The sequence below is a fragment of the Panthera onca genome, chromosome F1 (assembly GCF_046562875.1).
Source record: "Panthera onca isolate mPanOnc1 chromosome F1, mPanOnc1 haplotype 2, whole genome shotgun sequence".
Classification (NCBI taxonomy): domain Eukaryota; kingdom Metazoa; phylum Chordata; class Mammalia; order Carnivora; family Felidae; genus Panthera; species Panthera onca.
The window spans coordinates 39,647,353-39,660,269 of NC_138355.1; the positions used below are offsets into that span (position 1 = coordinate 39,647,353).

The following is a 12,917-nucleotide window of genomic DNA, read 5'->3' on the forward strand; positions in this document are numbered from 1 at the left end:
CAGCTCTGAGATAATTTTCACATTCTACAGAGGAGGAAACCCAGGCTTGGAGAAGTCAAATAATCTCAATGTCACCGGACTAGGAAGCAGACAGATAAAGATTCAACTCAAGGACTTCAAAGACAACACTATTTCCACATGCTACCATTCAAGGATTATTCATCCGCAGAATTATGGGTCAGAATTAGACATAAGAGTAGGTTTTATTCTGTTGTTCTTAGCAGAATAAAATGGCAGGCAGAATATATATGTTACTACTATCATGGAATTTAGACTGGTGGATGAATTACCCAGTTGTGTTCCAAATGTACCACCATTTCAAAAAAAAATCACAGTATGGCCAGAGCACTGTCACTGTGCTCAGTCAGCCATGATGCTTTGATTTTTGTTTTATTACTGGTCCCGTGATGTGGTACAAACAGGTTTAGCTCACAACAATGCCATCCGGAATGTGCCATCAAAAAATATCATCAGATAGAGCAACTGGTGTTGATGCCATCCTTACAGAATTACACAAATATGACAATTCACACAGCAATATTACAGTTTAACTGCACGTGAAAGATTTACATTCCACACGATTTCAAAGATGCATCAATTTTACACCTGTAGAGAGACTAAAGGGGTCGTGCGTGCTGTGTTGATCACTGAGGCATATCACTCACACCACCACTGGGAAGATATTAACATGCATCATACTCAGTAGACTAGTCATACACGTCAATGTCATGGATATTTGACCTGAAACTCAGTGTGCCTTTCATTCCAGTCATGGAACAGTGGACATGCTTTGCTCCCTCAGGCAGCAACAAGAGTGCAGAGAACAATGCTCTGATTTGTATGTTGTATTTATGGCCTTAACCAAGATCTCTTTACAACTGTGTTGGTATGTGGGAAATCCTATACAACAGTGGCTGCTCATATCATTTTAAAAGCAGGATACTAACCCATTTTTTGTGTGTGATAAGGTAAAAAATGGAACTAAATTCTTGCTGGATTTTTAAAGTAATATTCTTGGTGGGGATTGCGTTGTTAATATTGAATATACCTAAGAGTAGGTTTCATTTTTAATACTTGCATAACAAAAGGGCTAGAAGTAATTAGTCTTGATATTTTATGTGACAGTGATTGTGTGCATGTAGTTTATAATTGGAATGATTGTTCAGGGTTAACAAGGCTGGACTTCACTGTCAACATAAACTTAACTTCATTTGAAATGCAGCCCATACACTGCACTTACCATTAATTCAATGACCGTTTGGGGGGAACTTAATAAGTAGATTGCCAAATAAAATCATAGTTACCTTGTTATCTTGGTATACTGTGTCTCAGAACAATATCCTGAGAACAACTGATATGTTGATAAAACCCAATACTGATTCTTAACCGTGAATATGAGCAGGAAGGCATTTGTATCATTTCTTTGCTGTGTGACTCAGATGTGGGGTTTTGCTCCCATTGTTCATTCATCCACACATTTCAACAAGCATTTCTTTTTTAGCCTTTCCTATGTACTTGTGCTACTAGATAATTACAAAGATAAGACAGTCTTTACCCTTAAAGGTCTCACAATCTGCCAATTAAAAAGCCCTCATAAACATAAAACTACACAACAAGAAAGTACAGTGTAGGGTTTGGATACACTGGGAGCATTGAGGTGGTGTGCCCAGCCCAGCCTGCAGAGGAGCTGGGGTAACAGAAAAGTGAATGGTCAGGGAAAGTTTGCTGGAGGGGACAACATATGGGCTGAGGCTTTAAGGACAGGTGTAACTTCACCACTCCAAAAAGATAAGGGTCATTTTTTTTTTATCAGAATAAATAGCACACACAACATATGAACAATAAGTCTCCAGCATTCAGCAGAAGGCCCTGATACAGAATATGCCCTCATTATTTATTATTTACATCAATGAACCATTCTGCTCTAGCTGTAGTCATGGGGAAAGAAATGATAATGACCTGAACTAGAACAATGATTGAGGCAAAGGAGGACCGGTTTGAGACGCAGATAAGCAAACCTGAAACAGGTAGGTTGTGGGTGATTGGATGGGAAGATGTGGAAAGAGTTAAGGATCACTCCAAGATCTCTAAATTAGACGAATTGTTGGATGGCTGTGCCTTTAAAATAGACAACAGGGGTGCCTGGGTGGCTCAGTCAGTTAAGCATCCAACTTTTGATTTTGGCTCACATCATGATCTCATGGTTCCTGAGATCTAGCCCCATGTTGGGCTCTGCATTGATAGCACTGGGCCTGCTTGGGATTCTCTCTCTCTGCCCTTCCCCCACTCACGTGCGCTCTCTCTCTCTCTCTCTCTCTCTCTCTCAAAATAAATAAACATTTGGGGAAAAAAAGACAATAAACAGGGATGATTTCAAAGGGAATGATGATTAAGTTCATCTCGAATATGATGAGTTTGGGGTATTTTCTAAGTGCTGGTGTCCAGCAGGTGGATGGATAGATAGGGGTGTCGCTCTCATAAGCATTGATTCTGAAGCAGAGATTGGACTATTAGCAAATATGTAATAGATTAAAAACATAAGCATGGATAAACTCAGGGAAGTGGTTTTTTTTTTTAATGCTTATTTATTTATTTTGAGACAGTGTGTGTGAAATGAGTGGGGGAGGGTCAGGGAGAGGGAGAGAGAGAATCCCAAGCAGGCTCCATGCTGTCAACACGGAGACCGACATGGGGCTCAGTCTCATGAATCGTGAGATCACGATGATCTGAGCCAAAACCAAGAGTCGGATGCTCCACCAACTGAGCCACCCAGGTGCCCCCCTCAGGAAGTTATTTCGTAGTGAGAAGGGCTGAAGACTACTGAAGAAGGGGAGATGATGGACTGCTGTGAAAGCAGCATGCAGTTTTAGTCAGGTAAGTACTGTCTACGTACACTGGATTTAACCATCAAGTTATCCTTGACACTAAGTTGGCAATTGGGGTAGACTACTATTCATTAAAGAATGACAGAGAGGATGAAAGAAGAGGTAAATGGCTAGATTACTTCATGTTGTATAGCCCTTCTACAGCTCATCGAAGAAAACAAAAACAAAATAGGAACGTAAGAGCCAAGTGCAGTAGTGCTCTGGGCATGCAGCATTGGTGGGGCAGCATCCGTGGTGGAGTCAGCAGAGATTCGCTGGGCTTGCAAACAAAAGTGTTTATAATTCCCCAAAGAATTTTCTAAGACCAGCTCTGTGAAACAAAGTGTGCTATTGGATGTCCCATTAAATGAAACAAAGATTCCCTATAGGCAACCTTAGGGGCATGTAACATTTGCTCTCAATCATAAGAATTGATAGTGAAAATGCACTATACATGGAACATGACATGTCATAACACACCATTCAGCTGTTTGAAAAACATCAAATACATAAATCAGTGTCCAAAAAGAACTGTGCAAAACAGGCAGTATATGGACAAGAAATCTGTGGGTAGCTCTGTGACTCCAGCACTAATTTGTCCACTAACAGGGCATACATATAGGGCAATTTATTAATAGGGCAATTTATTAAATACTAATAGGGCAGTTTATTAAAAGATAGCATGTAAAATCATTTAGAGATAGCATTTCAGGGGCTTAGATGATTTGATAATGTATGCATGTGTCCTGTTTGTCAGTAAAGTGACCCTATCTTCTTTAATAAATACAATTTAATAAGATTTCAGTTAGTATCTTTACCATCTAGTTTTTAAAGTATTTATTTACAACCAATAATGTAAATTTTTCCAAATAGTGTATAGAATGTTAATTTTAAAATTTCATATGGAAATTTTGCCCAGTAGTTAGGAATATGTATTTGAGAATGAAGAACCACTGACTCATTTATCCATCCAAAAATTCATTATTTATTATTCACTAAGTGTCACAGTACTGTAAGATGGGCTGTGGAGAAACAAAGATGTACATGACACATTACTGTCTTGTTTATGATCTGTTGGGAAAACAATGCAAAAAAGAATCATATAGAAAGCTCAAATGAGGTAGATAATTGTGGGAGATCAAAAGAAGGACATCTAGAGGAGAACCAGAGGAACCGTGACAGAATGTTTTAAATCACAATTAAATACGAAATCCTAAAAGAACTGGGTGGGCTGGTAGAATTTGTTTTGCCTTTGCAAGTCACACTATAGTGGACACTTGTTAACTGTGCCCCCAGCATCAATACAGGCCCTTCGCAGCCAGGGGTTTAGATGGGGTTGCACATAGGCGGTTGCAGAGATAGGGCCTGGTTGGCTGATGGATAACATGTACTTGTAAAGATTGGTCCAGGAATGGACACACGGTGAAGAGAGATACTGTTAGGACTTTGGGGGGCAAAAAGGCTTCTTCTTGTCTAGAAGCTTCATAACAAGATTCTCATTTTAAATGGACAAGGGTGAGAAAGGATGAAGCCCTGGGAGCCATTTGCAGCCATCTTTCACCAATGAGAAAAGAACCTGACTCAAAAGGGAATTAACAGTAAAGAGGCATAGCTGAAGATGGAAAGACTGAGCCCTGATAATATTGTTGAGCCCTGAATCAGGTCATGCTTTATAGTTAAATGAGCAAATTCCTTTTATTGTAACCAGATTAAGTTGTGTGATCTGTATCTTGAAACCTAGAGACGCCTACCATATCTATTTAAAAATTAATATAGATGAAACCTAGGGGAATGCATTTCTTTGAACTCCTCTCCTCCTCCTCTCCAAAATAACAATCATGTTCATTATCAACATAAGCATCTCAAATGATGGGAAGAAGTATAAAATATATCCAATCTCATGTTACATGCAGATATGTGACACAAAATAACTCTTCCTAAAGCATATCTGGATGTAAATGCTTTGCAAATAAAGTGAGGACTTACTTTACCATTCTAAGGTAGGACGCTGTGCCCCCACGTTCATACGGTTTTGTCCACTGTGAGTGTGGAGAATTGAAAAAGAAATGAAGACACGCTAAAATAAGGTAAGGGTCAAGCCCTGAGGAGGTTTTTTGAAACAAGAGACACAATGAATGAAATTTACTGGATGTGAAATGACACTGACTCTAAAGTATGAAAATCAAATGAAAATTGAAGGAGGCAGATAATCTATTCAATGTCTAAATGATAATTATCAAATGTTTAGAAATTATTTGTAATAATATACTTTATTAAACTCTTAATCACACAGATTTCTAGCTGTTATTATATTTAAAAAATAAATATCTGTAAGAATGCACACCCAAGTAACATGTTAATAGTACAAAACAGCTTTCTCAGCCTAAACGCCCAAAGGGCCTTAACCAAAAAGGCTGATTTTTAAACCTGGGAATGGAGAAGATGTAGAAAGGTTCTGGCTAATTCAGTGATCTACCTTAACAAGTAATTTGGAAACCATTTTTACATCTTTTTTTAAAAAACTATTGTTCTTAGATTTGGAAATAATTACGGTTTCACAAGAAGTTGCAAAGATAGATTCCCTTTACCCAGGTTTCCCCAATGGTTACATCTTACATACTTATAGTACAATACCAAAACGAAGAATGTTATATGGGAACAAGGTGTATAGAGTTCTATATCTTATCACATGTGTAGACTTGTGTGACCATCATGATCAGAATACAGAACTATTTTATTAACACAAAGATTTCCCGCCCCCCCATCCACCAGAACAAAAGCTTCATGTAAAAATACTTAACCCCGTTGTAAGAGTATGTATTTTCTATTTGAACATGGTCTAGACTATTTCATCTCTGCAAAATGTTGTTCCCACCCTTTGAATTAATGCCATGATCAATTATTAATAGGTCCTTATCCTCAATTTTTAAAAAACAACGCAATCAATCTGAACTTCTAGACTTATTTACTTATTCCAGAATTTGGTTAGGGAAAAAGCACACAAACACACCTGACTTGTGGTGGATGGAGTCCCTTCTCAAGTTTCGTCCCACCTTTGCACTGCTTTTTTCTTTAGGTCCCTCTTTAGCCTTCCTGGTTTTAAACTAATAACTAATTGATGATTCCAACACAAAGGAAACAGAGTTGCCAAAAATACTAATTCGCTATGAAATTTTTAATGGGCCAATACGGTCGGTTCAATCAGCACCTACTAAGTAAATTCCAGACATGGTAAATGCAGATACCAAAAAAAAAAAAAAAAAAAAAAAAGTAGTGATGGCCTATGGTGGCTTGGTCAAACTTCTGTGCAACTCAACGATCCAATCTTGCCCTCGGGGATGGATTCCTGCCCTCAATTCTTGAAAACTGAAGAACACTTACAAAATGGCTACTCTTCAACCCTCCTTTGCAGAAACGCAGGCTGAGGGGGTGGGGTGGAGGGAGAGGGGTAGGAGTGGTGTTAATTTAATTCTAACACCTGAAATTGCCTCCTGGGCTTGTGCTAATGTTCTCAAAATTCAATTTTGTGGGGGTATCTCGATAACTTTTACGTTTCAGAAAGGATAGAATTTTGTCTGGATTTTGCAAGTATTTAACAACATGAAAATACTGCCTTTTCTTATTCAGTGTGCGATTTCACTTTTGGTCCTCTTTTTAGGCGAGGCCAGCTTTATTCATAGTGCATGTTACCTGTAAATGCCCAGCCTTTTCTGAACAGACCCTAGCTGATCATAAACAAACCTAGGGTATTTTGATCCCTTTCTTGCATCTTAACAGGTGTGGCGATTATGCTGAATGATCTCAAGTCTAATGTGACATGAGAAAAAAATGTCCGCTTAGAATTTAGGCCCCAAGATTAGAAATGGCCCATTCTTCCCCGTCCCCGCATCGTGCTGGAACTTCATCGGCCGCCTAAAAAGTCCATTTTTATTTCCGCAGCAGGACCCAGCAGCGGAGGCCGAAAGCTGGGTCCTCGCGGCGCGGGCCCGAGGCCCGAGGCCGGCCTCCCAGCGCGCAGCCCGGACCCGCGTGGCCGTCCCGCCGCGCCCCAGCGCGGGGCGCCCCGCCTTTCCGGGCCGACGGCGGCCATGGCGGCCAGACAGATCCCGGCGTGGGCACGCGCCGCGCTCAGGACGCAACCGCAAGCAGCTCTGCCTCCGAAACTTCTCTGGGTCGGGGGAGGGTTCCGACGGCACCTCTGCTTAACCCTCTGCTCCGCTTCTAAAGAAGACCGCGGACGCTCCGGGCGCTGCTCGCAAGGCGGACTAGAGGGAGCGGCGAGCAGTCGGGAGAGTGAAGAGTTAACGGCGGCCGAGAGGCGGATCGCAGACCTGCACGCCGCCGCGTGCGCGGTGAGGCCCCTCCTGCCCGCCCCGCCCCGCCCCGCCCCGCCCCGCCGCACCCCACCCCGCCGCACCCAGGCCCCGCGGGAGCCCGGGATCGGTGCGCCTGCGCGCCCCGAGCAGCGGGAGAGGTTCCTGGAAGCCCGCGCAGTCCAGCCTCTGGCGTCTGACGAGTACGCGCGCTTCCTGCTCCGACCTTTTCGCCTGAAAACTGTGCAGTTTGCTATTCCGAACAGAGTTAATGTATATCTGTGCTAAGTGTGGGTCCTTTCTGACCAGCGTCCGAGCTAAACTGGTCGCATTTTGGAACCCACCATGCTTTTGTGCGCGCGCGCGCGCGCGCGTGTGTGTGTGTGTGTGTGTGTGTGTGTGTGTGTGTGTGTTGGGGGCGGGTTGTTAGGAATTGATGCAAGAGGTAGAGGAGCTGAGAAGTCAGAGGAAAAAATAGGTTGTGTGTTTATCTGCATCATCAGTTAAACACTTCGCTATCCAATGATATTAGTAATGCATAAGTGAACCAAACTTATTTTTAATTTAATTTTTGCTCTCCTTTCGTCTTTTCTCTGCACCCTAACAGCACAATTGTGAGAGAAACTATAATCAGGCGTTTACATTCTTCCTAGGCAATCTTGAGCTATGTTTTTCTCTGCTTGGGGATTTGACAATCCCTTATTAGTACCAATATCACAATTTACCATTTCCGCCCACGGTATCTAACACCTCAGACCACATAAGTGTAAAGGGAACATATTTATGTTTTTATTATCTTCAGAGAGCACGTGCACTCTATCATGAAGATACAAACGCGATGTAAAAGTAACCTATTAAGTAGGTCACACACACTGTGTGTGACCAGTCCTTAATATCTGGTGTTGCTTGTACCAAAGAAGTAGAGAAGAAAACCTTGGAGATTTTCTAAAATTGACTTTTCTCCCCCCGCTGACAGTAGGCCCTGGGAATCCACTGTTTGGCTCATTCAGGTGTTGAAACTTCTGCATAAAGATTCATCAGGAAATGACAGACAGCTTTTGAGTGTTCTTGTTTATACTGTATTGAAAATAACATATGTAATTTGTTGCCATACATCACCATATAAATATGGTAAGTATAAGCAAAAGTTTCATCTTTTTTAGAGCAAACAGCAGTGGCATGTAAAGACAGGTTCAGTCAGCCTGGGAAAGGAAAAATTAGGAAATCCACATTTGTTTCATCAGTGTCAGGAGCACAAGTGAAATGAATGTCAAGGAGACCAGAAGTAAATACAATAACAGGTTTGTTTTTCTTTTTCAACAAATCAGAGCCCTACCCCCCCCCCCCCCCCAACCATGGTCCTTTTCCCACACCTCAAGGCGGATGGGTCTCTTTCTCCCTGTGCTGATCTGTATCACGGAACATCTTGTAAACTGTCAGCATTCTTGTCATATCCTTGTTGCCACCATTACCTGAGGCTTATCTACTGAGGACAGATCAAGTTTGTGGAGGCAGCCAATAAGCTCACAGTTCCTCAATCAATAGGGAAATCAGGAGAGTGGGCGCAAATGCAGGAGCAATCTGGTAGGCTTCTGGGTTGCTAGGTGATTGCCCTCAGAAGACTCCCAGAAACTATGAGAAGTGGAAAGAAGGCTGCTGACAGAGTTCCTGGTGTTTTTTGGCTTTTCTTCCAAGTCTTCAAACCCAGGTTTCATAAAGAAGTGAGGTCTTGACAATTGATCGTACTAAAGTAGTTTACTGCTCCTGGTTTCGTGTAATCTGCCTCTGTGGTCCCAAGAGATCTGAGAGGCCCTGTAGACTGGCCTTGAGACTTGCTTGCTGGTTTCTTTGGTCCTGGTCTGGCTTTGCTGGAATGCCTTAGAGTAGACTTAGACTTGAACCCTAAGTCTTCTTGCTCTATGCCTTGTCTTTGAAGCACAGTTGGTTAAATTCTCAGCCAGATTAACTAGTCATTAAGGAAGACACTCAGAAGAAGTAACTTGTGGCACATACAAAAGTATGTTAGAAGACATTCAGGTGTCATACATAGTTTAATGAAAAGGTTCTATACATGAATGATGCAGTGTTACTTTGTGGTTAAATGGGTTATTATAAACAGCCCAAGAGAAGGTTCCTCTACAAAATCTCAAGGATAAATAATATCATCTCCATGGCCCAAATTCACAGGATAGGCCACATTATGTCCTTTGTCTTCATACCATGTACTTGGGACACTTTTTAAAAACTGAGTTCAAATGTCAGTAGAGTATGCTTCCTTGACGTCTGAAGTGGTGTAGTAAAAGTTGCTTTTGATCAACCTTGTGAAAGCAGTGCGTGTTAATATGTTAAAACAATACCTTTTTCACTTAAAAACAGAACTAACAACACTCCAAAAACAGAAAATAGTATAAAATGTGCAATGGAGTAACACATCATGAAGGTAAAGAAAAGTGTCCAATAATAGCAAGGTAATGCTTTTCTGTAAGGACTGTTGGTTTTGATTAGCACCTCTTCTGTAAGTTTAAATCATTATCCACATATTTTAAGTACTAAAATTGTAACTGCAACTTCTGAGTGAAAGTTCATTTTCAGCCTCTTAAGCTCTTAAAGTCATCTAAATCACCTGTTATTAAACTTGTTACCTAGAAACTGAATGAAAAATACCTGAGCAGTGGCTACATAGTTATTGGGTATAGAGGAGTTCTTGTTTTTCCATCAACTTCTCATTTTTCTCAAACTGTATATTTTCTCCTTATGTCACATAAAGTTGGATTGTATGTAATGTTGGAATGCATTCAGTCTTTAATTGCAAGTGCCACCAGAATTGCTGGGAAGAAGTTTAATATTGTTTAAAGAAAATCTTGCAGTATTTTATGAGTAGAAATTATGGTGAGGAGATATGGTGAATATTGAGATTAATGAATTGTTTCATTGCATTATTCTTCAGGCTGGCCAGCTAAACTACACGGATCCAGCCACTGGCTATCTGGTGCTTACACGGCTTGCCCACTTGCAGAGAGGCAAATGCTGCGGGTCTGCCTGCAGACACGTGAGTAGCAAATTCTCGCATTACACCAGCAGGTTTTCGGTGCTTCTGTAACTTCGTAAATACCTAGTATTTGAAAAACAAGTCAAGTGAAAAAAGCCTAATAGACCTGGAGGGCACTTTTCACAAGCAGCTTTAGCCAAGGACAAGGAAATCCTTAGGACCGACATAGGACCTTTAAAGTTAATGGAATTTTGTAACTTTTCATTGTGAGCATCAGTTCCTTGAGATGCTGTGATTTGAGATTCATGGGAGTTCGTTATTACAAGGAAACTTTTCATGAGGTTTCAAATAAGTCATATTCACTAGGCAAGGGCAAGGAGGGCAGGAAAAGAAATCCAGAATATTACAAACTAGATCCCAGACAACATTTTTGTCTTCATTATTAGCTGAATAAATAGAAATCTGATCAGCATTGTGAAGTGGGTTTCCTTTCAATGAGGGTGGTTTCCTTTCTTCCTTCCCTCCTTCCCTTTCTTTCTTTTATTCTTCTTCATTTCCTTCTCTCCCTCTCCCATTCTTTCTGTGGCTGTTTTCTACTCTATTTTCATAACCATGAAGATAGCTCTCCCAAACTTAGTGTTGTGTATCTCCTAAGACGTATATTTCAGTGAATATATCTCTGTGCTCACTGATTAAGGTGAACTAACTAATCCTTCCTTATGTTGAGCAAAAAAATAAATGGGATTGTGTGTGTCACCATAACTTTTAAAAAGCATATTAGTAATTGGGGCACCTGGGTAGCTCAGTCAGTTAAGCGTCCAACTTCTGCTCAGGTCATGATCTCACAGTTTGTGAGTTCGAGCCCATGATCTCACAGTTTGTGAGTTCGAGCCCCGCTTGGGGCACTGTGCTGACAGCTCAGAGCCTGTAGTCTGCTTCGGATTCTGTCTCCCTTTCTCTCTGCCTCCTCCCCCACTGTCACTCTCTCTGTCTCTGTCTCTCTCTCTCTTTCAAAGAAATATTTTTAAAAATTTTTAAAAAGCACATTAGTAAGGTAAATTGTTATAGCATTAAGATTATAAACAGGTAACAACCTCTATTTACAGACCATTTTGACTGTATGTTTTGGGGTAAGGAGGTATTATTTCCTTTAACTGACCAACTTTACAATGAAGGAATAAACATTAAATGCATGTATTAACTATAGCCAGTAATGAAAAATTAAGTCTTCCCATTTATGTGTGTTTCTACCTGTGCCATTAGCTGTTTCTAATCAAATGCATAAGAGCCTTGCATAAATTGAGGACCTGAGAATTTTCTAAGAGTGAGTTTTTGACAGTAAAATTCTTAAAGTTGGAAGGATGCCTTTAGGAAGTGATTCTTGGACCCTAATTAGGACCATTTGCCAGAGGTTGCCATTATTCTCCTCTTAGTCGGCAGGACCCAATAGATCAAATGATCTATATAACATTATTAGCAGCCTCTTTTTTTTCACTATGAGAAGTGTTACACTTTTTCAAGAAGCTTGTTAAATAATTCAGTAATAGTTTGTTTTATTTCTTCTGCAGTGTCCATATGGTCAAGTCAATGTTAAGGATCCATCGAAAAGGAAGAAATTCAATTCATATTTTTATGTTTGACAACAATTTCTTCTCTGTTCTCCATCTTATTGAGCCTGTATTTAGAAAAAAAAAAAACAAAAAACAAAAAAAACAACTCTAATCCGGAATTGCTATCTGTGCTGTTAGTCTTTGAGCACTAGTTTAATCATAAATACATATATTAAAAGAACATCAATAAAATGAAAAAGCTAGCAAATGTTTGTGTGTTTCTGAAGTGGCACATTGATAGTTATTTTCCTTTCTTTTTGCTTCATTATCAGACACATATGTTGAAGAAAGAAAATAATGACTGTTCCATTAAATAAATAGTAGCAATCGGGTCACCTTAGTAGCTCTCGATTTTTCTTATAGCCTCCGTTCTCCTACTGTTTTCTCCTCAGTGTTAGCAACCCAAGGGAGGTTGCTGGCAAATAGAAGGGTTTGAATACCGTCTTCATTTTATTTATATCTCGAGCTATAAGAAGATTGATATAATGCTATATTGTGCAGCATATGAGTGCCCAAGAAGTGCCATTCTGCATCAGGAAATGCTCTCATCTTCCATCTGTTCTCTCAATAAAAACTCTAAATCATTCTGACTTGAGGGTCAGGGCTGCTTAAGATGCCTCTGATTAGACCATTCTTTCTTCTCTCCCCCCACAGTTCCCTCCTCCATGTCTCATGGCACTTCCCAGGCAAATCTGTCTTAGGACATTGTATTAGCTCTATGCCCATTCCATTCACTGCAGTGACAGCTTGGGGTATCAGGACCCAACCTGGGTTAGGAGCTTGCAGGAACTATTGTTTCTACACTCTCTTCCCTGCTTCCCTCTGAGGACAATGGTCCCAGAAAGCCTTTTCCTTGCCAGTGGAAGCTGTTCAGTAAAATGAGGCTGCTGTGCATTGGAAGACTGGTTCTGCCCAGAGCTGGCCCTCAGCCTCTTCTCCCAACAGAATCCAAAAGGCTCTCGGGCATCTCAGGGGTCTTTCTTAGGCTCTGCCTATGGCCTGAATACGAGTTTTAGAGATCTGGAGCAACCAAGAGATTCTGGTGCCTTCTCACATCTTCTAGTCAAAGTAAAAGACATTCCAAACTGTAAAATAAGTGAAAAGGAAGCCCAGTAAAGTTCTGGTTTCCCCCCTTGATTGT

The 12,917-nt window shown here is 40.8% G+C and overlaps 1 protein-coding gene across 2 annotated transcripts in view; it reads left to right on the forward strand.

Annotated features, from left to right (window-relative positions):
* The window catches only part of CF1H1orf53 (chromosome F1 C1orf53 homolog), a 104,245-nt gene extending 92,363 nt beyond the window's left edge, over positions 1-11,882 (forward strand). Inside the window, exons 2-4 of one of the 2 annotated variants that reach the window (XM_078440763.2) lie at positions 6,807-7,216; positions 10,125-10,226; positions 11,735-11,882. In XM_078440763.2, the coding sequence (XP_078296889.1) occupies positions 6,953-7,216; positions 10,125-10,226; positions 11,735-11,806 (438 nt within the window). In that variant the 5' untranslated portion in view covers positions 6,807-6,952 and the 3' untranslated portion in view covers positions 11,807-11,882. Of the gene's footprint in view, positions 1-6,803; positions 7,217-10,124; positions 10,227-11,734 lie in introns of both variants that reach the window. The other variant, XM_060644026.3, reaches the window with a different exon arrangement.
* The last annotated feature ends 1,035 nt before the right edge of the window (positions 11,883-12,917 follow it).